Source organism: Quercus lobata, chromosome 10 (assembly GCF_001633185.2).
Source record: "Quercus lobata isolate SW786 chromosome 10, ValleyOak3.0 Primary Assembly, whole genome shotgun sequence".
Lineage (NCBI taxonomy): Eukaryota > Viridiplantae > Streptophyta > Magnoliopsida > Fagales > Fagaceae > Quercus > Quercus lobata.
Window position 1 is genome coordinate 30,696,428 of NC_044913.1, and position 21,216 is coordinate 30,717,643.

Here is a 21,216-nt window from a genome sequence, read left to right on the forward strand (position 1 = left end):
CTTCTTTGTATGTAATCCTTCTCAGCTTTTAGAAAGGATAATCAATTTCAAAACACACCCCTCTCCCATCCCACATTTCTTCCTCTCTTCTCCACTTTTTAAATTCAAAACATGTTTTGCTATTTACAATGAGTTGGAGACATTTGAAACTTGGATATTTTTGTTGAAAGTGTAATGCTATGTGCACAATATTTTCACAACTTAAAAAAAAAAAAAAAAAATCCTAAGTAGCAAATTTTTATTGGTTATAATATAGGACCACTACTGACATCACTTTTTTTTATCCACCAATATCAGCTTGCAACCTAGGATTTGTTGTGAAATTGTTATGGATGTAGTAGCTTTACTTTATTGAAGTCACCAAGTGGTGCCAATTGAGCTACAAGGTGATATAGATGATTACTGTACACAGAGAGAGAGAGAGAGAGAGAGAGAGGTACAACATAACTTCATGAGCTAACTTCATAATTGTACACCTTTCCACCCAATGAAGTCTAATTCCATATTGTTAGACTCCTTTAATCACAATTTATCTCTATATAGGGCCAATGGAATCCTCTGTTAAACTGGAAAGTACATCATGTCACACCAAACAAAGAAAAGGTAGAGAGAAACAGCTTCTATGCAAGATTTGTAAGAGAGACTTTTCACTATATCAAAACAGAAAATAAAACATTATTTTCCATCGACTTGACTGCCCTCATGTAAGCTTATTTAATGATGAAAGCAGCTGATCCACAAAACATTTTCCTGTCAACTAAGACCTTATGAAAAGATAAATATTGTCAACAGTTAAAATTTTGCTGATTTTGATGAAGACAGTAAAATTCTTCAAAAGGACAGTATTGATGGGAAGTGGATTTAACTTCCCATGTTCTCCTAAATCAAATTCATGGATGAGATCTAGAGGAAGAACAATGATTGGTAAAAGTTACCACTGATGAGAAAATGCTATCTCCGACTCTTTTTGGGCCTTAATCTTTTGTAAGCCATAAACGTGACAGCAGCAGATAGAGAGTACCTGAGCAGAATAAAACATGACATCAGAAAAGGTAGTGTAGTATGTCCCAGAATTTCTCAACCTTGTGAGAGAATTTATCTTATAATTCTGTTGGCCTGTTGCTTGAGGAAATATGTGTGGATTTCATATCTTCAACATATTATATTATTAACAACTATCACGTAGAAGAGTGCAATAGCATGCTAAAATACATTTTGGGATTTGTGCCTCCCACATCAACCAAAACCCACAAGCATGTTTTTCTTTCATTGATTTACAGTGATCAAAACATTTTGATAGTTTGATTAACAGAAACGATGTTTGAAGTAACACTAAATTCTGCTTTACATAAAGATGTTTCCATAGAACTTAAAACAAATATCTAAATTATGCCATCTTTAAATATAGATTATATCCAGAATGGAGTAAGCATTTTACCCTTTCCAGAATAAGTACATGAAAGCTTTGAATCGTCTATGGCTTTGAGAAGTTTATGGTAAGTTGGTAGCTGCTTAACATGCAACTAGCATAACTTAGTATGAACCTTTCACAGAACAGATTGTTCTTTTCACTAACAATTTGTTGACCAGTTTTCATTATATGTTAAAATTAACCAATCAAATTAATTTGATTATTTCCCAATTGACCAGGGAAATATCATAGTGGCACTGCTGGCCTATATATAGGTCCACAAAATGGTAAACAAACATGACAATTGGAAGATGAACTCCTTCCATTCTTGGAACAATCATGAACAATATAAACTGAGATCAAGGCTTAAATGAATAAAGAATGATTATGAATGCAGTAACAGCAAACCAGTATTTTCAGAAGGGGATTGCAAGTGCATCCGAAATTTGGTGTATCTAAAGATGCAAAAGCATACCATGTGAACGTATAATTAAGATGGTCCTGTGGCATTACTGAGCTGCGAATCAAGGTATTAGCATCTTTTGGAATCGGGTATGGGTTACTTGGATTGATATTTTCGTTTATGTCTTCAATGTAGATAGTATTCTCAGGAAGTCCAGCAGCACGAGCCAATGCAGGAACATCAACATAGAACCACTGACAGGAGCTTGGATCATTTGCTGGAACAAATATGCTAGGCTTCTCACTCCCACGAACTACTCCAACAACTTCTGAAGGAATGACAGCAGGGGCATTGACCTGTAAGTTGCAAAAATTTAGATTGTATCTTTGATATGCCCCACCTGAACAAGGCATCAAGTAACTACCAAAACAAACCTCAATATTTTTGGGCTTCTTAGACCAAATCCTCCACCAAGAGCTGCTTTCGCTATCTTTGACAGATGGGGTTGCTGTACTGGAAGGAAGTTCGCTGGATTGTAAATCTTCCAAAGACTTTTCTTTCCAACTACGAGGAACCCATCCTCTGTTAACCAAAATTGGCGACTGCATGCTGGAAGAAAAATTTTCAATATACTTTTAGCTGATACAACAAACCATCAATCAGTCAAGACAATAAAACCTTGAAAATTTTCCTCTCCAAGACAGTAGAACCCTACTTTAATTTTTCATGGTACAAAACACTGCTTGTTGAGAAAACTCCCAAATCTAGGATACATTCTAAGCCAACAAGTTATTTCAAATTGTTTGAGCCAATATTTGATACATCAATAATATCCAAGAGCCCTTTTAACTGGATTGTTTTGATCACCAGTGGGAACACATATCACTATGATAGGTGCATCTAACATATGTTCAATGTCAAGAAATATTTTACTACCTCCATCCCATATATCTTTTATATGTTCAATGTCAATGAAAAAAGACCACTTCATGAGAAAAGATCACAAAGAAGCAAAGATGTACAATAAAAAGGAAAAAAAAGAAGAAGGGAAATTACACTTTGCCCACTATGGTTTAAAAAATGGCACTTTACCCACCTGTGGTCCTATTTGTTAACAGTCCGTTACCCACCTGTGGCCTTGCCGTTACTCTAACACAATTTAACTTAAAAACATTTCAGAAAGTGAATCAAACACACTAAAACCAAGAGAAAGAAACCCAATGCCACACTCTTCACTCTCTCTCGTCGGATTCAGCCACTCCATGAAGATCATCAAGTGAAATTTCCATAATCACTTTCGATTACCATTCTGATCAAAACCCTTGTGACAGAGTTTGAGGAATACCCCTCTGGAGTGAAATTCCAAGTATGTTCTCTAACCTAGGGTTTTTAATTTTTTTTTTTTTTTTTTAAATTGAAGAAATTGATGGTAATTTTCCATGTTGTTTCTATTGAATTCTGTGTTAGAAATTGCAGAAATTGATGCCCAAGACTGAGGAAGGTGAAGCTGATACATGCTTGGGAAGCCTGATTCAAGCTCTGGAAACTGTTAGGAAAGAAAGGCAAAGAAAGTGGAAAAGAAAAAACTAAATTATAGTCCAACTGTGATGATGAAGAAATCAAAAGAGAATGAGGACAACTCAAAGGATATTGATAAAAGCAGAAGTTAGGACACGAACCCAGATCTGGGAAATACCCAGAAGAAGAGAAAGTTTCCTACAGAGAAATCAAACTGTGAATACCAACAATTAGATAAACAAAAGAGAAAACAGACCTCAAAATTAAGGGAAAAGAAAGAAACCCCAAGAATCCTGGGTATAAAATTAAAAATGTTGGGGTTTAAAAATTAGTTTTTTGGGTTTCGTTATGTGGGTAAGTTCTAAAACCAGAGAACTTGGTTTAGGTGGGGTTAGATAAAGGAAGAGAAGGTAAAGGAAATGAGAAGGACTTTGTTTAAAATCAACGCTTAAAAAAAAATTCACATAAAAAAAATTGAATATGAATTTGTAGAGAATCTTTTAAAGATTGAATATGAATCGGAGCTTTTTATATTGGAACTGCTCTGTCCAATAGTTCACATAAAAAAATTCAATCAAAGATTAACTAGAATACATATGACATATGAAGCTACTATGTTAGCTTCTCTTTGTACAACAGAAACTTCAAAGTGCTCAAAGCTTTTCAGTAATGATATTGGCTTTTCAGTGTGTTTGATTCACTTGCTAATATGTTTTTAAGTTAAATTGTGTTAGAGTAACGGCAAGGCCACAGGTGGGCAATAAACTGTTAACAGATAGGACCATATGTGGGTAAAGTGCCATTTTTTAAACCACAGGTAGGTAAAGTGTTTTTCTAGCAAACCACAGGTGGACAAAGTGTAATTTCCCAAAAAAAAAAATTATGAACAAGGAAGAAGCAAATCTATAAACATCGGAAGGGAATCACTAGATGTGAGTCCCCAAGGCCGAGACCAATGGAACAGAGAGCCCATAAACGAGGCAAGGAGTTGATTCCCCAAACTCTCCACATCTTCAAATGTACAATTATTACACTCCCTCCAAATGCACCACATCAAACACAATGCTGTCAAATTCCAAATATTAGACAAGTACTTCCCCAACCAATTCCTCCATCCAAATAGCAGGTCTATCACCCTTCCTTGTAAAACCCAAGAGACTGCAAATGTTCTAACAACAAAGCTCCACGATAGATAAGCCCTCTTGCCGTGAATCATTAGATGATCCACAATCTCCCCAATATACCGACACATATAACACCAATCTACAATAGAAAATCCTCTTCTTCTCAAATTATCACCAGTGAGTATTTTTCCCCATGTTGCAATCCAAACAAAGAAGGAAACCCATCTAGGTGCCTTAACCCCCTAAATGTCTTTCCATGGGATGATGACAGAATAAGAACCTCTAAGCTTATTATAATAAGAACAGATATGGAAGTCCCCATTCTTTTTCAACTTCCACCTCATACATTCCCCACTCTTAGTTGAAGGGTGTTAGTCTCCAAAATTTCAAGAAACTCCATTACTAATGCCACCTACCAATCATTAAAATCACGAAGGAACCTCACATCCCAACTCCTCTCCCCCACACCCTGCCTCACCAAAGATAACTCTACAAAAGCCTCATGAAGGAACCTCACATCCCAAGTTCTCATACAAAACCGGGAAGACCGCTTTAAGTGGATGGTCACCACACCAACAGTCATGCCAAAATCGCACCCAATTCTCCACCCCATTCACAAACCCAGTACAATGACTAAAGGTTTCCCAACCCATTCTAATGTTTTCCAAAGACCACAAACCATGTGAATCCCTACCTAACTGGGAAGTCTGTCACCCCCCCCCCCTCCCTCTTTTCTCAAATTTCATAGCTATCATCCTCCTCCAAAGCCTTGTCTCCTCAACCCCAAACTGCCCCAACCATATTGCTGGTCTTGTTTAGAAAATCAAATTTTTTGAGGGAACGCCTCTTTAATGTTGTCTTACAAATTACCAAAACTACCCTCATTAATCCAAACTTAAGTGAAAGAATGGCATTTACTTTTCAAATAAAGGATAAGTTAGGAAATTTATCTATTAACTTTTCAGAGAGGACAAACTTTTGGGACATCCCAAAATGGAATACGGGACCAACAATTTGGACACAATAGCATTAATTGCTATTTCAATTTAGTTTCTCTCTTTTTTTTTTTTAAATACTAGTCAGGTAGTAATCCCTTTTCCCCCCTTGTTTCTCTAAGGTCATATATATATATATATATATATAGTTGGAATAGAACGCTTTAGTGTCCATTTTTGTATTCTTCCAAAAAATAACCATATTAAGGACATACAGGTAAATTGAGAAATTAAAAACTGTCCATGAAATTCTACTCCCACTAACAAGCCCCAAATATACTCTGCACACATTAAAAAGCCACATTCTTAAAATAAAAAGATAGAATAAAACAAATAAAAAAGTAAATGTAAAAAATTTAACTTCCACAAAATCAGGACACATGTTTTATACATAAACTATAACTACTTGTGATTAAGACTTAATAATATTATATTTTTTATTAAAAAAAAAAAACTGTGTACACATGCATAGTGCGTGTGAAGATGCTAGTGGAATATAACAGCTTCTTTGAGCTTGGTTTCAAGCCAATATGAGAAAACTTAATAGATATATTACAATAGGGTGCAGGATAGTTTCTTTTTTAAGCAAGCTTAACTTTTGTGAGTTCATCATTAGGTTTTTTGACCAGAAACTTACTATGCCAATCTGCATTGTCATATTGGAAGTTTTGTTTGTTATAATGTTTATTAGTTTATATCTTGTAATACATACAAATTGTCTATTTAAGTCATGATTGAGTTGCAAAAGTAATAGATGATGATGCTGAAAGAATTGGCATACGATTGAATATGTTGGTATACCCAGTAAATGCAGTGAATATAAACCAGATTAACTAAACTTAGAAAACTAAAACTTAATACAATAAGTACATTGTTATGATTGCCAAGAGCCTTGTAGCTTAGTGGCATAGCTTGCTCTCCTTTGTTAGGAGAACCAAGGTTCAAATCCCTATCTCCCATTGTATTGTCAAATCATTAAATAAAAAAAAGTACAATGTTATTTATTTATTTATTCCATGAAACACTTTGGACATCAGATGTGAGAAATTATTGTAAAGAAAAGGATTATAACTCAAACATAGTTTAAATATAGACAATCCCCCTCTAACAACTTAATTGGTTAACACATTGTAAAAGAAAAAGAATACAACTCAAGCATAGTTTAAATATAGAAAATCCCTCTCTAACAACTTAACTTAATTGGATAACACACTTCAAAGAAAGAGAGCAAGTATGATAAATTGTAGCAAGTTACGTTACAATGACTAATGAAGCTAATAAACTCCTGCTGCATATACCTCTCAGTGTTGTTGGGGATGGGCAAAAGGGGTGTGATTACATAGTAGCCGTTTTCAGTCACTCCTGAAATGCTTCTTGAACGTGGGCCCACATAGACTGATCTTTTCTCATCAAAAACTCCTTTGCATCTTACCCTCCTGAACTCCAGAGAATCCAATTTTCCATTTGATGGAGATACATTGTTAAGCATCAGAGGTTCCATTTCCAATCTATTCTGTCTATATTCCAACATTTTTATCTGCAACATATAAAACATTGTCAAACATAATTGTCCACTTAACTCAAATCAACTTAGTCCTTTGACTCAAAGCTTTTGGTGGTTTTGTTAACTAAATCTCATGGATACAGATATGGTCACAAACATAAATTTGACACAATAAGAATGAGCCAACCCATCATATTGTCTAAAAAATAAAAAAAATACTGTTTGTTGTGAGGACACACATAAGCTTAGAAGCATATATGCAATGTGCAAGGTCAAAAGGTGAAAGGCAGGGTGAAGCTTCCTAAAGCATTAGGCATAAATATCATAATCTGCTGAAGTAAGTAATCTGCTGAAGCATTAGTCATTCGTTCTCTAATATACTAAAGTTTTTGGATTTATGTACTTTCATATGACTTTTGACAGCCCTTGTACTCTGCCTGTGTACTATGGCTGTGCTGCACTTATATTTCTTTGAATAAAATTGACGTTTACTGATAAAAAGTATAATAATAATAAAGAATAAAGATAAAAATAAATATATATATATATATATATATTTAAGTCTATATATATCGATGCTTCTACCAACCACTCTTAAGGATCCATAAGAGTTGTTCCTGTTGTCACTCCTTATTTCCTATTTTTCTACTTCTGTTCTGCATCAAAATTCCTATGGTAATGCTTTAAATTTTTCTCCAAACATCTTATGCTATCTATTTTCATCCTACCAAGCATTCACAAGCCTTCTAAATATATATTTTACTGAACATTAAGTAAATAATTCATGTTACATATTGCTGCCTCTGCAAATATTTACCAAACAATGTTTTAGTGGAAAAGTCACAGAAACTCTTTTTTTGAAAGTTAAAATAATTTTATTTTAAACAAGAGAAAGAATATATAATACAAGACTTCTCCACAATGTAAACCACAAACTCAACCACAACCTATTTAAAACTCTAAGAAGGAACAGGATTGGTCATTGGATATTGCCTAAGAGAACCATGGCATCTTAGCAAGGATTGTTTGACATCAGGTGTTGGGCACTTGACACAAACAAACGTTATACTGTTTCACTCTAGCCAAATTGTCCAGAAGACACATAATGTGACAGCATTCCAAGCTTTAGATATTTGTTGAAGTTGAAATCCCCTTGTCAACAACTTAGTAATTGAACTAAGCTCCTCTGCATGATCCAATATACTCCAAATATTGAAAATACAACTAACCATATATCTGTTTCCCTCTTGCCAAATTGTCTAGAAGACACATAATGTGAAAGCATTCCAAACTTTAGGTATTTGTTGAAGTTGAAATCCCCTCGTCAACAGCTTAGTAATTGAAATCCCCTGATTCTTTCTCTTTTAGAGTTTATGTTTTCCCTTAGATTATCTTTCTGATTTCCCTATCTTTTGTTTTGCTGTTTGTTTCATCTCTTTCTTGTTGTTCATCATCAGGAACAACTTGTACTTTTCATTTTTTCTCATTAATAATAGTTCTCTGATTACCTATGAAAAAAAATGATACTCCAAACATTGAAAATACAACTGACCAAATATCACTTGCCACTATACAAGAGTAAAAGGTAATCAATGGATTCCTGTTCTTACACATGCAACACCAATCAATAATCAACATCATGGTTTTGAAGATGATCAAACATTACGATTTTATCCAATGCCACAGCTCATGCAAAAGAATGAAATATTTGAAGGCACCTTAATGCAACAAATGCTTCTCCGAGAAAAATTAATCCCTATAGAACCCCTTAAGACACCACAGAAAGATCTTTGCAGCAACTCCTTCACAATGTCTTTTGCAAAGCTATAGCATTACCAAACTGGCTCAAAATTCAATAAAAACAAAAGTGCTGACTTCTAGTTTTAGGAACCAGAGAGGGTTGCTTTTTTCATTAAAAGCAGCCTTGGGGAAAATTCTAACTAAAAGAGTATCACTTTGTAAATCAATATTGTATTTGCAAACGTAATTGTGAAAAAGTAGACCATTTGCTTCTTCATTGCAAAGTTGCTCCTAAGCTAAGGGCTCTCATTTTTTTCCCCTATGTTCAGAGAACAGTGGTGACTGGTGATGCCATAGAGAGTGATAGATGATTTATTTGGTTTTTGTAGCTGGTCTAGCAAACACAGAAGCTCTCTTACTTATAATGGCACCACCTTTGTTTAATGTGGACCGTATGGAGGGAGAAGGAAGTGAATGTTTAATGAAAAGGAGTCAACTGTTCTAGAGATGAAATCTGGCTTCTTAAGATCATTGTTTGAGTGGTCCCGATCATAGGCAATAATGAGTAAATTTCTATTCTTAGATTTCATTGATTCACTCTCTGTTCATATTCAATGATTAGTGTGCGGAATTTACTAAAGCATCTTGCCATCTTCTACGTGCAAGGCTGAAGGTATAAGTAAAATGTTAGCATTGATTTGCTCCTATATATGTACGTAAGAACAGTGTGTGTCCTAACAAAATGTTAGTATTTATCTCTTTCTTCTTCTTTTTAAAATAATTTTTTTGATAAAGTAAATTGAGAGAAAACACTTTACATAGCCATGTCATGTGTATTGATCAGGCAACTGGCATTTAAAATTACGAATTTGAAAAAAAAAAAAAAAAATTCATGAATCTGCAACATTTCACCAACTGCTGTGTGTCCAACACATTTCTGACGATTTGTAAATATGGAAAACCAAAAAAATCCAAAATTTTTTAAAATGAAAAAGGAAAACAAGCACCACATAACATACATACTAATGGGCAGGAAAAAACATATTAATAGAAAAGACTAGAGACATTTTTTTTTTTTTGATAATGGGTCCTTTGGACACATCCCTCGGTAGACCCCTGTCAGAACCGTCCATCAGATAATCCAAGAGAATTGAAGCTAGGATATCTGGGTCTGGGTCTGGGTCTACAAATTTGGAAAGGGAAAATAGAGAGATAGAGAATGTATTAGAATTAATCACCTTGTCCTGCCTTCTTAAAATCTGCCAAGTGCCAAGGCCAAAAGTGAAAGCTCCAGGAAGGAATAGCAACCATTTAGACAATCTGGACCTAGAACTCTCATTCCCTACATAAAAACCACAAAACAAATAAGCCTTCAATTAATAAAAACAACTCTAAACCCAAGAAGAAAACACAGCTACATGGACAATATAAATACATACATACCGTGATCTTGGGATTGGGTTTCAGGTATGGACGAAATGGTGGAGCTACTACTACTACTACTACTACTACAGAAGCAAGAAGATAGTTTGTGAGGCTGTGTTGGTAGTGGGACCCACTTCCTCTTAAGGGTTCCACCATTTCTACTGAGCTCACAAAGCTTTCTGGAAATGGCCATCTTCAACTTGATCTCATTTCTTCATTTCTCCACTTCACTCCCTCTCTTCCCTTCTCTTCTCTTCTTTCTGAGGAGAGGGTTTATGGAGGGCTTTCCTTGGACTCATTACTCGGCATATTTAATGGGCCTTACCGGGTCGGATCATAGTTAACAGAAAACCCATATGTCATAAATGGGCCTGCCTCTGAAGCCCGCCCATATAATATAGGGACTAGAAAAATATAGTAGTACTAACTAGGGTTTTAGTATATATATATATAGCAGAGCAGACTCAGCAGAGGCGCCTCTCATGGGTCATTCATAGATGTTTCTGAAGACTTACTCATGTGCGTATCTCTGTGTGTCTGATATTGAGTTTTAGACTAGTTTTAGATGCATAAGAATATGATGATAAAGCTTTGTTGGGGTTTTTTATTTTTTTTTTGTGTTATGTAGATTTTTTTTTTAGAGGCAATTAGTTAGCATAGCTGATGCGCTTGAAATGGATAGCGTATACAGCCCTTTACGTTGCCGAAATGGAGAGGAGCAGATTATGCTTGCACTTGCCGTGAATTCATTTCTCTATGCGGCTTCTGCATTCAGATGCTCCTACATTTCTTTTTTTCTCACAATATTTTTTAATGTTTATATAACTTAGCAATTAGGGCCACCTGTTGTTTTCTTTTGATTGGCTTTTTTTTTTTTTTTTTTCCTTAATTTGGAAAATTTTGTAATCGGTTTTCTTTTTGGAGTTGATTGTACTTTTTTTTTTTTTTTTAATATCTGTGCACTTGTCAATCTATTTAATAGATAGAAATAACAAAAAGAAAAATAGAATTGTAGCAAATCTTTGGATGTTAATTTTTGCTGGTTAAATTGATTCATGAGATCAAGGCCTATGTAACGAATTAAGATTTTTTTTTTTTTTTTTCTTGAAATTTTTAATTGAGGACAAGGATATTTTGATTTTGTCACTAGCAGAGCTATGGCCCCCTCACTTTTTAATTTTCCCCTTAATTGTACAAAAATTTACACTCAGGCCCCCTCAACTTGTAAAATCTTGCCTCTTAAAAAATCTAAAATTTAGAACCTAATAAAACTGAGTGGCAGCTATATAATAAAGGGAAACTAGCAATAACCACTCAAAAGGCATTGGTTTAAGATGTTTATAGTTTATTAACATTTCATTTTTCTTCAATTAACTCATTGGTTTAAGAATTATTTTTATAAATATTTTATGGAAAAAATAATTAATTTTTTGGATAAATTTTTATATTTTTTATAAAAGTGGTGTAAAAATTTTTCTAATATAGAGGTAGAGTTACAAGGGTCATGGCCATCTTAACTTTTCAAAAAATGTCCTATTTTTAGAATTTGGCCCAATAAAATAAAACCTAGTCCCTATAACAAATCCCTTAGCCTCTTTTCATGTCACTAAATGTTGCTCAAGTCAATAGCACCACAACCATATAAGAAAGCAATAGAAATTTTTGTAATAAGTTGAAAACAAACAAAAGAATAAAGGTAAGTAAAAAGGTAAAGGAGAAACAGAGTTAACTAAAATCAGAGTGAAAGGAGAATGAGAGCAAGATTGTCAATCATTAGAAAAAGAAAATTACATTATCTAGTGTCGCTTTAGAGTTCTTACACGCAAGGTTTTGAAACTCGAACCAGACCGTACGGTCCGACCGGAAAAACGTTGAACCGTTCAACTTTACGGTCTGTTTAGGGTGAAGAATCGTTTCATGCAAAAAAAGTAGGAACATGCACGGACCGTTGTCCGACCGCTCGGTTCTGTGAACCGTGACCAATTTTTGAGGTTTGGACGATTCCTTTTTTTTTTTTTTCCCAGCTTTTCTGGTGAATTTTGGCCAATACACCAGTATGAAGTTATGATTAGATCTAGAAAAAATGAAAGAACACGAAGAAGAACAAAGATCAGAAGGAGATCTGATAATTTCAAATCTTGAACAAAGGGATTTGTAAGGAAAAAAAAAAAGAGAGAAGAAGAACACAACGAAACAGGGTTTGCGCCCAGTTGAAGCAGCAGCCAACAGGTTGCCAACACAGTCGCCGATCATGCCTTCGTCATATGCTATTTCTTCTTCTTCTTTCTTTTTTTTTTTTTTTTTTCTTCTTCTCTTTCTTTTTTCCGTTGATGGAGATCACTCTATAATTCCTCTTTTTCGCTGAATACTACTGCTATGTGTTCTTTTTCTTTCTTTTGTTACTCCTTTTGAATTCCTAAGTCCCTCACGTGGCTAGCATTGGAATGATGAAAGGTTTTAATTTTTTAATAAAAGCAAAAAAATTTCAGCCATTAGATTCAGATTTTTTTTTTTTTTTTTTTTTTCCAATTGCCCAGCATGATGTGACCTGCATTCCCTCATGTGGCTAACATTGGAATGATCAAAGGTTTTAATTTTTAAATAAAAGCAAAAAAAATTCAGCCATTAGATTTAGATTTTTTTTTTCAGCTGCCCAACATGATGTGACATGCATTGTTAGGTGCATTAAATATTTTAAGTATTTTTAAGAGGAGTAATGCTCTGGCACAAATTATTTTACAACATTTTTATAAAATGTTGATATGGCCAACCTCTTATTGGTTTTCATTTAGGCCCACCATTAATATCACATTTTTATTTATCAATAATCACTCACCACATCAATAGTTTGTAAAAAAATTTGTAAAATAATTTGTATCTCGAATTGAGCTTTGATACCAAATTGATGTAGGACAACCTAGGCTTCCCACCTAGATTAGTCCTAACATAGAACCTTAGGCTTCCCACCTAAGGTGTTTGGAATCACCTCTAAACAAACACTATGCAATCTCTGCAATAATCTCAATAATAATAATAGTCTGTCCATACAAAAGAAATCATTCGAAGCTTTATATGCAGCTTCCAGGAATCACAAAGATAAGGATAAACACTCTTAAACAAATCCTAAAAAATTTCAAATACTAATCCGATAATCCTAAACAAAGGATAATGATAAACAACTAATCCTAACCAAACTCAAATTTCAATCCAAACTAAACAAATAACTACGTTACAATCTAATATTATCCACTGAAAATCTAAAATGAAATATTGAAATAACTTTTGGTTATGCTCCTACATTATAAAGGAGGCCCTAAATAAGTCATGGGTAACAATGCCAATTTACATCTTAAAATTATAGCCAAAGTTTCAACATTCTGTACATCTCCAACCAGAACCAGTTCAGATTTCCCCAAATTTATTTTTAAACCATATACAATTTGAAACTAGACAAACTTTACTTTCAAATGCCAAATTTGCTCTGGATTCACTCCACAAAAAATCAAAGTATCATCTGCCAATAAAAGATGAGAGATCTCTAACTAGCCCCTAGAATTTCCACGCACTGAAAACCTGAAACAAAGTTGCCAATTCAAGCTCTCTCAAACATCCGGCTGAGGGCCTCCATAATAATCAGGGGATAAAGGGTCCCCCTGTCTCAAATTCTAGCTCTCTCTAACATCCGGCTGAGGGCCTCCATAACAAGCACAGAAAAATAAAATGTGAAAATACATGAAAAAATCCACTGCCTCCGTCTAGAACCAAACCCACACCTTGGAGGCACATACAACAGGGGATTCATGTTAGATACCACCTCAAACACCTCATCCTCTGAAAAACATCTTTCCATCCAGCAAGACATTTTGTCTTCCAAAACAGAAAATTCTGTTCCATCCAGCAAGGGCCTACAGATACTTGACTCTGAATAAAGATCCTTATAAAACTCCACTATATTTTCCTTGATGGTAATAAAGATCGGCTCAATGAGACTATCGCCTTTTGTGTTTGGTGATTCTATGTGGGAAGAGGTCTGTCCTTTGCAGAGAACTAAGGGCTTGTTTGGTTTAAAAAAAATGATCACTCAATTTTCAACACCCATCACTAAAAGATACTCCAATTTCTTATAACTCTGGGTGGAATATCTCAGTGGACATTTCAATTCAAACACTCACCTTTATGTCACTCACTGGGTCCCACAAAAATCAATTTGCAGATCAGGTGTTCTGTGTTCAGAACGATTACAAGCCTACCCGCGTTGTCTCTCTCTCTCCTCTTCACGCCCTTTCCACAACAAAACACTGTCCCCAACTTCACAAAACCCAAAATGAAACACAAATATCAAACCTGTGTGCGCAAAAGCCCAGCATCATAAATCGGAGTGAACTCTGGTTGGAAAATACCCCAGTTCCTCTCAGCATTTGGACCTGGCTTAAGGTTCTTGTTGGAAAATACCACAGCAGCGTCTCATGATCTCACCTCCGATCTTCAGCTCTCCAAACTCTCACTCCGCCAGTTGCGTTTCCGCCCCTCACTTCCCCGCCTCCACTGCGTTAGATCCCTCCCTCATCTCGAACTCCAGAAACCCACACGACAGAATCCCAGAGTCCTAACTCTGAACACAACCCAGGTATCCCACGTAGCTCATCTTTCTCACCTTTAACTTGTAAACCCATCGCGACACTGTGGGTTTGTTGAAGAGAAATTTGGGAGCCCTCTGTTGGTACGGTCTTATTTCTCACCGTTTTCATGATTTTGTCTATATATTTCATAAATTTGTGAGACCTCTGTCTTTTGCTTATTACCTAACGTTTTCCCTTTGCTTTCAACTATAATCCATGGGTCTGCTGAGGTCAGAGAGTTTTGTTTGGGTAAAAGATGATAACTGTTAGTATATTAGGCTATATATATGAATCTTTGAAACAAGGTAAAGAAAAACTCTCTCTGTTTTTTAAGAAATTGTAAGATTTTCCTTTGGTTGCATTCCCTATAAATTTAAGTTCAAGTTGCACAATGTTTTCATCCTATTGCAAATTCAGCATATTCTACTTGCTCACTGTTTGGAATAGTTATAATTTGAAGGACTTTAAATTGAATTCCTCACACTGTGAATTGACATAGAACTATGCCCTGAGAAACAGGAACTTTTTGGGTGAGTACCTGTGAAAATTAGACACTATTGAAAGTTAATTTAGAATAGACAAGATTGGGTACTGTTAAACTTTTCAACCAACTTTTTTTGTAGATCATGTATCTCTAACTCTTTTATTTTTTATTTTTTTTATTTTTAGGCATAGGCTGTTAATAACTTTAACATTGGTGAATTCAGAATCATATATATGGTGTAACTGAAAGGGAATGAGAAGCTGTTGCGTGAATGAGGGTCATTCTCAATAGCTAAACAAGCAGATTTACATTACCAAAGTCCATAGAATAGCTGAATTAGTAGAATTACATTATCAAGTTTTGATATAAAACTAATTGCCATAAATTCCCATATGTCAATGAAATTTTATTGGGGATATATCTTTGTAGCCAGGACATTAATGATGTTTGAGCCCTTTATGTTCTGCCATTCATTAAACTCAGAAGTTTGGAAATAAAAGTAGATATGTTAATGGCGTGATTCAATTATAATGTGCTAGACTGCGAGTTCCCTAGGGACTTGAGACCTTTCTAATGAGTTGTGCAAGGATTGGATATCTTTGTTTTCTCTCTCTATCTGGATATAATTATTATAGTCTATTCGTCATTCTGCTGCATGATTATAAACGTCTCAATCAACATATTGTTCTATCAAAAAAATTGAAGCTAGTTGGTCCACCAGTGGGTTCATGTCTTGTGTGTCCTTCACAAGAGTGCCTGAAGTTGTCTCTGAGGTTCATCCAATGGAGGGACAATTGTGCCACTGGATTACAGAGACACATTCCTTTCACATTAACAAACTCTGCTTTGGCAGTTCTTCTATCCCAATCACAGCTTGCAGGTCTGTTTAATTTTTAATTGTTTTGTCTTGAAATTGGAATGAGAGGTTATTTATCTCAAACAAGGGTGTTATCTTTGGTGTTTACTGTAATAGCAAAAAAGTTTGAAATTAAAAATTTATTTGTATGCAATCAGGTCTACATACTAGAAATTGGTTTGAAGAGTTATCTAACTATTCTGTAAATGGCATCAAAGTAGGTAATGGAACATGGAATGTGGGAGATATTGGTACTGATTTCGCATGTAAATTAGTTAATTTATTCTATTATGCAGAGAAAAACACTTGACATTGTTTAACATAGTTCTTAAGATCATGAGTTACAACATTAGAAAAACTCAAATGTCTTTTAGGCTCTCAAATATTTAGTTGAGCTTAGCAAAAGTAGATCAAGATTTCATTGACCAAAGTAGTCAATACAATCTGCACTAGTGTCATCTCTTACTGCATACAACTTGATGAAATTTTTTAGTATGGTTAGCTATGTGTTGAATGACAGTGAATATGCCTTGTAGGGGTGGACGTTTCACCATAATGTTGGAGGCAAGTGCCAGTAGCTATAACTCCAACTATAGAGGGCATGTGTATGACATGGATTAGTGTGTGTTGCGGACATCTTTGCAGCTCCATAATTTTGGTAGACGGTTTTATGGCTGTAGACATTGGAAGCCTATAGGTATCAACTGCGCTTACTATCATCGTTCCTTCATGGTTAAAGTTGCTATGCTCCTCTGCTTATGTACTTACCAGCCTTGTTTAATATGCAGGGCAGTGACGAACATTGTAAGTTCTTTAAGTGGTTGGATGGCATCCCATGTAGGCGTGGAGCTGAAACAGCACCGATTGTCATTGCGGAATTTTCTAGGCTTGAGGCTGAGGCAGCTATGGCAAAAAACAATGAGATGGAAGCTCGTGCAATGATAGCAAACCTACTCCACAGGGAAAGAGTAGCAAAATACAGTGCTGAAAAAGCAAGGGTTTCCCTTTGTATGGCCAATGCGCGAGCACGTAAATATCAAATTGCTCTACTTATGTCATGGTTGGCAGTTGTGGTGTTGTTTATATTTTCACTTGGTAATAGGGAGGTTGGATTAAGACAAATGTGTCTGCCATGATTCTGAATTTGGATTAGTGGTTTGCATAATGAAATTCTATTATGTGGTTGGCCATGGAAATGTAGTAGGTGTTGGGAGTGCCTTCTAGTGTAGGTGTTGGACCTGGCAACGTATGTGTTGAATGACAGACTTATTGTAACCTTATATATAACATTGCTGTTTTGTAATGGTAGCATTCTTATTTTTTGCCATTTCTATTGTTTATGATTCAGTTGTGTTGTTAGTGCACTAGCTGCCACACCAGTGCAGCCCAAGCTGCAACACAGAACTCGCGCAGAATGGAGAAATCAAACTTAGGGTATCAATTCTTATTAAAAAAAAAAAAAATTAAAAACATGTTAAAGACTATTTTTAGGAGATCCAACTTTAAAAAATGCTCCCAGATCTCTTTGCAGCCAAATGTATAATTGCTTGAAACTCTGAGGTGATCTTATCAAAAGCAAACAAATTAAAATAGTAACTGCCCTTCAGAAAAGAGAAACAATGAACAACCCTATTGTATTGAGTATAATCAATTTTTACCACCTCTTCTACCGTGGCCTACCTTCTTTTTACTGTTTGAATATTATAATGGACATCAGATAGACTATTGTGTTGTCCCTAACATATTATGTAAGTAGCTAAAACTTAAGCTCCCATCCTATAATCTCTCTTCATCAAATAATGTACCATACTTCTGAAACCAGTGATATGTGACTTTGCAATAAGAATTGATAGTGGATCACAGACTTGAATGCAAACTTCAAGATAAAATAAGTGAATCTTTGTTCTTGTTTGAAAATTTGATAGAACCATTGTTCCCACTTCCAAAAAAAAAAAAAAAAATTCAAGCAGCACAGTAAATGATGATCCATAAGAACAAAAGTAGAGTTTGTTGTATAATCTGTGATCCACTGAAAAACACCATTTTTTTAATCGTAGTAGCTGCCACACCAGTCCAGCAGATAGTGCACTAGCTGCCACAGAAACAGAGGACTAGCTGCTACTTGCTTGTAGCAGTGAAAATGTAAAGGCTGCAATACATATGAGGCAAAAAGGAAGTATAATCAATTGCATATAAGCATGGTCACCATTTTTACATTGCCAAAAGGAATTACATCGGAAATGTCAATGGGTTATTGACATTAAGCCATAACATGTAACCATTGTTATAGTTAATGTAAATTTACAAAAAGATGCATCATAATGAAAAAAGAATGCATCATGTATCAAAGGGACTTCTAGTCACAATACCTAACTTTATACAAAAGTCGCCACAAAAAGTCACAGGCGGAGGTAATAACTCTATATAACAAGTCCCAACAAAAAGCGGTGAATCCGTATATGTGCCCACCATCAATCCCATCGTCGTGCGTACTCCTCCCATATGCGGGTAGTCACATCATCCCTAAACTCTCCCATTGCCCTCTTCGCTGCATCAGACATCTCCCTCACATGCCTCCTTTCAACACTTGCACTTGACTCAGGAGAATTCCCATTGTTCCCAGCTTGTACATCATTTCTATTAACGTCAAGGTTCTTCCATGAGTTAAACATTTCATCTCTACGATTATTGATGCGTATAATATTGTGTAACGCACAATATGCAGAAACAACCAAACGTTGTCGAGATTCCTTATAGTTTGCCATGCAACTCAAGATGGGAAAGCGAGGCTTAAGGACTCCAAAGCTCCTCTCAATTACCATGCGCAACGAAGAGTGTCTATAGTTAAATAACTCTTTCCCCGATGTCGGTTGCCTATTGCTCCTCCTGAATTCTTGAGCATGATATCGGGTGGACTTGTGTGGTGGAAGAAACGATTTCCCAATGGGGTACCCCGAATCAACCAAGTAATAGGACCCTACAAGAATAGCATATCTCAATTAGTAACAGGAACCTACATAAAGGAAAATAAGACAAAAGGAATAAAAAGCCAACACAGTAAGGTGTTCAGCTAAAGTCCTCAGTGCATAGTGCAGCAGCTAGTGCACCATTTTATTTCCCATTTGGATGCTCCATTTTATTTTCCATTATGCAGAATGCAGAATTATAATGCAGAATGCGCAGAATTATAATACAGAATGCATAATTAGAATGCAAAATGCAAAATTTTAATGCAGAATGCAGAATTATAATGTAGAATGCAGAATTTTAATGCAGAATGCAGAATTAGAATGCAGAATGCAGAATTAGAATGCACAACCTAGAATTTTAATGCAGAATGCAGAATGCAGAATTAGAATGCACAACCCAGAATTTTAATGTAGAATGCAGAATTATAATGCAGAATGGAGAATTATAATGCAGAATTAGAACAGAACAGAATAGAATGCAGAATTAGAACAGAAAACAGAATGAACAAATAGCAAATAGAATTCAGAACTATAACAGAACATAATTTAGCATAGAACAACAATATGAATAGAATTCAAAATTAGATTAGAACATAACAGAAAACATACCAGAATTCAGAATTACAACAGAACATAATGAAAAATCAGCAAACAGAACTAGATCAGAACAGAATTCAGCACAGAAAAAATTAGGACAGAATAACAATATGAATAGAATTTAAAATTAGATCAGAACATAATAGATCAACAACATGAAGACATATACCTTCCGGTGGCCATGAGAATCCATGCTTCGGGTCTTTAATAGCTTCTTTGAAGACCTTTGAGTCATGGGCACTTCCCTCCCAACCAAAGTGGACATATGTAAACTTCATATCATGGTCGCATGTGCACATAACGTTGGTTGTAATCAAGCTCTTGCGACTCCTGTGAGGTTGGGTTTTCTCACTTGGAGGCCAAGCACTAATATGCGTTCCATCAATAGCTCCTATGCTTCTCTACATTGAAGAGAGCCAATTATTTGTAAACAACATCTCTATATGTGAATGAAGGAATACAAAATAGTAATATGTGTGAATATACTCATTGAAAGAACTTGTATTATGAAATGATTTACCTCAAACCAAGGATAGTATTTGTTATTCGACTGCATATGCTCTGGAAGGCCTACCACATTCGAATCGGGCTTGATTAAATGTTGGCCATAAGTGTGGATAGCCCGCAATACCCTACGGAACTTGCGGCTGACAATTTTAGTGGAATGTTGGAATCTGTCACCCACAAGTCGCATCCGAGTATTATGGTCGACAATGTACAAGAATATGACAATAGCCTCCTGCACGTCCACACGCCCCTTCCCTTCCTTCAAGTACCCATGCTGTTTCAGCTCATCCACCAAATGATAGAACAAGTCCAATGTCATGCGGAACATGTCATGACAATTGGTAGGATTGCCATTCCTCACTTCAGCCATGTAGTCTTTCCCACTCAAAATGATAGTACACATTGGGCGCTTGTCGTAATGCCGTTGGAAATAAGCCACCATCTCGCCAACAAGTAGAAATACAATCCAAAACTCATCCTCCTTGCTGTCATAGTCTGAATCTGTGTCTGCACCAGTGTCCATGTCATCATCACAGTCACTAACATCCATGTCATGATCACAATCATTGACATCCATATCATCATCGCATCCAGAACTCTCCATGTCATCATCAAGTCAAAGTAAGTATCGTCAAAATCGAAGGTCCAGAAAGGATCATTGGGGGAGACCATTCTACCCTAAACCCTACAAAAACCAAAGCATCAATACCAATTCATTGCAATATGTAAACTGACAAAATGAGTAATAAGTGGTACTAAAGATGTTGCAATAATGATAGCACAACTCTCTTTATAATGTAAGTACTAAAAAACAATTACCATAGACATGATACAATACTAAAAAAAACACCAAGTACATAACAGCAATTACCAAACCCACATACTAATGTAGATTGCATCAAGTAGAGATCACCAAGTGAGAAAGCACACATACTAACATATGCCAATCATGTCAAATCCACATGCATAGTTCACAACAATTACCATTACAACAAAAACAGCTTTAAGTAAAAGTGTTCAGCTGAACAAGGCAAATACAATCAAAAGTCCAAGATCGTTTATGC

At 35.5% G+C, this 21,216-nt stretch overlaps 2 protein-coding genes and 1 long non-coding RNA gene across 5 annotated transcripts; 1 reads left to right on the forward strand and 2 right to left on the reverse strand.

Annotated features, from left to right (window-relative positions):
• Positions 1–448: 448 nt before the first annotated feature.
• LOC115965796 (surfeit locus protein 1) lies at positions 449–10,514 on the reverse strand. The gene is made up of 6 exons (XM_031085097.1): positions 10,139–10,514; positions 9,934–10,037; positions 6,750–6,988; positions 2,249–2,423; positions 1,887–2,170; positions 449–1,021 (listed from the first exon to the last, which is right to left on the reverse strand). The coding sequence occupies exons 1-6, from the start codon at positions 10,311–10,313 to the stop codon at positions 952–954; spliced, it is 1,047 nt and encodes a 348-aa protein (XP_030940957.1). The 5' UTR covers positions 10,314–10,514; the 3' UTR covers positions 449–951.
• A 3,775-nt stretch (positions 10,515–14,289) lies between these two features.
• LOC115965650 lies at positions 14,290–17,406 on the forward strand. Of its 3 annotated transcripts, XR_004086129.1 has the most exons (4): positions 14,315–14,840; positions 15,929–16,103; positions 16,616–16,776; positions 16,868–17,401. It is a non-coding gene; the product is annotated as an uncharacterized LOC115965650 (long non-coding RNA). The 3 variants fall into 3 exon arrangements; XR_004086127.1 differs by having other exon boundaries at positions 14,290–14,840; positions 15,929–16,776; positions 16,868–17,406; XR_004086128.1 differs by lacking the exon at positions 15,929–16,103 and having other exon boundaries at positions 14,327–14,840; positions 16,868–17,382.
• A 1,144-nt stretch (positions 17,407–18,550) lies between these two features.
• LOC115964626 lies at positions 18,551–20,756 on the reverse strand. Its single transcript, XM_031083896.1, has 4 exons — positions 20,166–20,756; positions 19,815–20,046; positions 19,658–19,705; positions 18,551–19,056 (listed from the first exon to the last, which is right to left on the reverse strand). The coding sequence occupies exons 1-4, from the start codon at positions 20,754–20,756 to the stop codon at positions 18,551–18,553; spliced, it is 1,377 nt and encodes a 458-aa protein (XP_030939756.1).
• Between the last annotated feature and the right edge of the window lie 460 nt (positions 20,757–21,216).

Coding starts and splice junctions, on each gene's coding strand:
- LOC115965796 (XM_031085097.1), bottom strand. CDS start 10,313: ATGGCCATTTCCAGAAAGCTTTGTGAGCTCAGTAGAAATGGTGGAACC. Junction 6,989..9,933: donor TTTTAAGAAGGCAGGACAAG/GTGATTAATTCT, acceptor TATATGTTGCAG/ATAAAAATGTTGGAATATAG. Junction 2,424..6,749: donor ATCCCCAACAACACTGAGAG/GTATATGCAGCA, acceptor TTTTTCTTCCAG/CATGCAGTCGCCAATTTTGG.
- LOC115964626 (XM_031083896.1), bottom strand. CDS start 20,756: ATGGAGAGTTCTGGATGCGATGATGATATGGATGTCAATGATTGTGAT. Junction 19,706..19,814: donor ATTCTCATGGCCACCGGAAG/GTATATGTCTTC, acceptor GTTCTGATCTAG/TTCTGTTTGCTGATTTTTCA. Junction 19,057..19,657: donor TGTTGTAATTCTGAATTCTG/GTATGTTTTCTG, acceptor CTATTCTTGTAG/GGTCCTATTACTTGGTTGAT.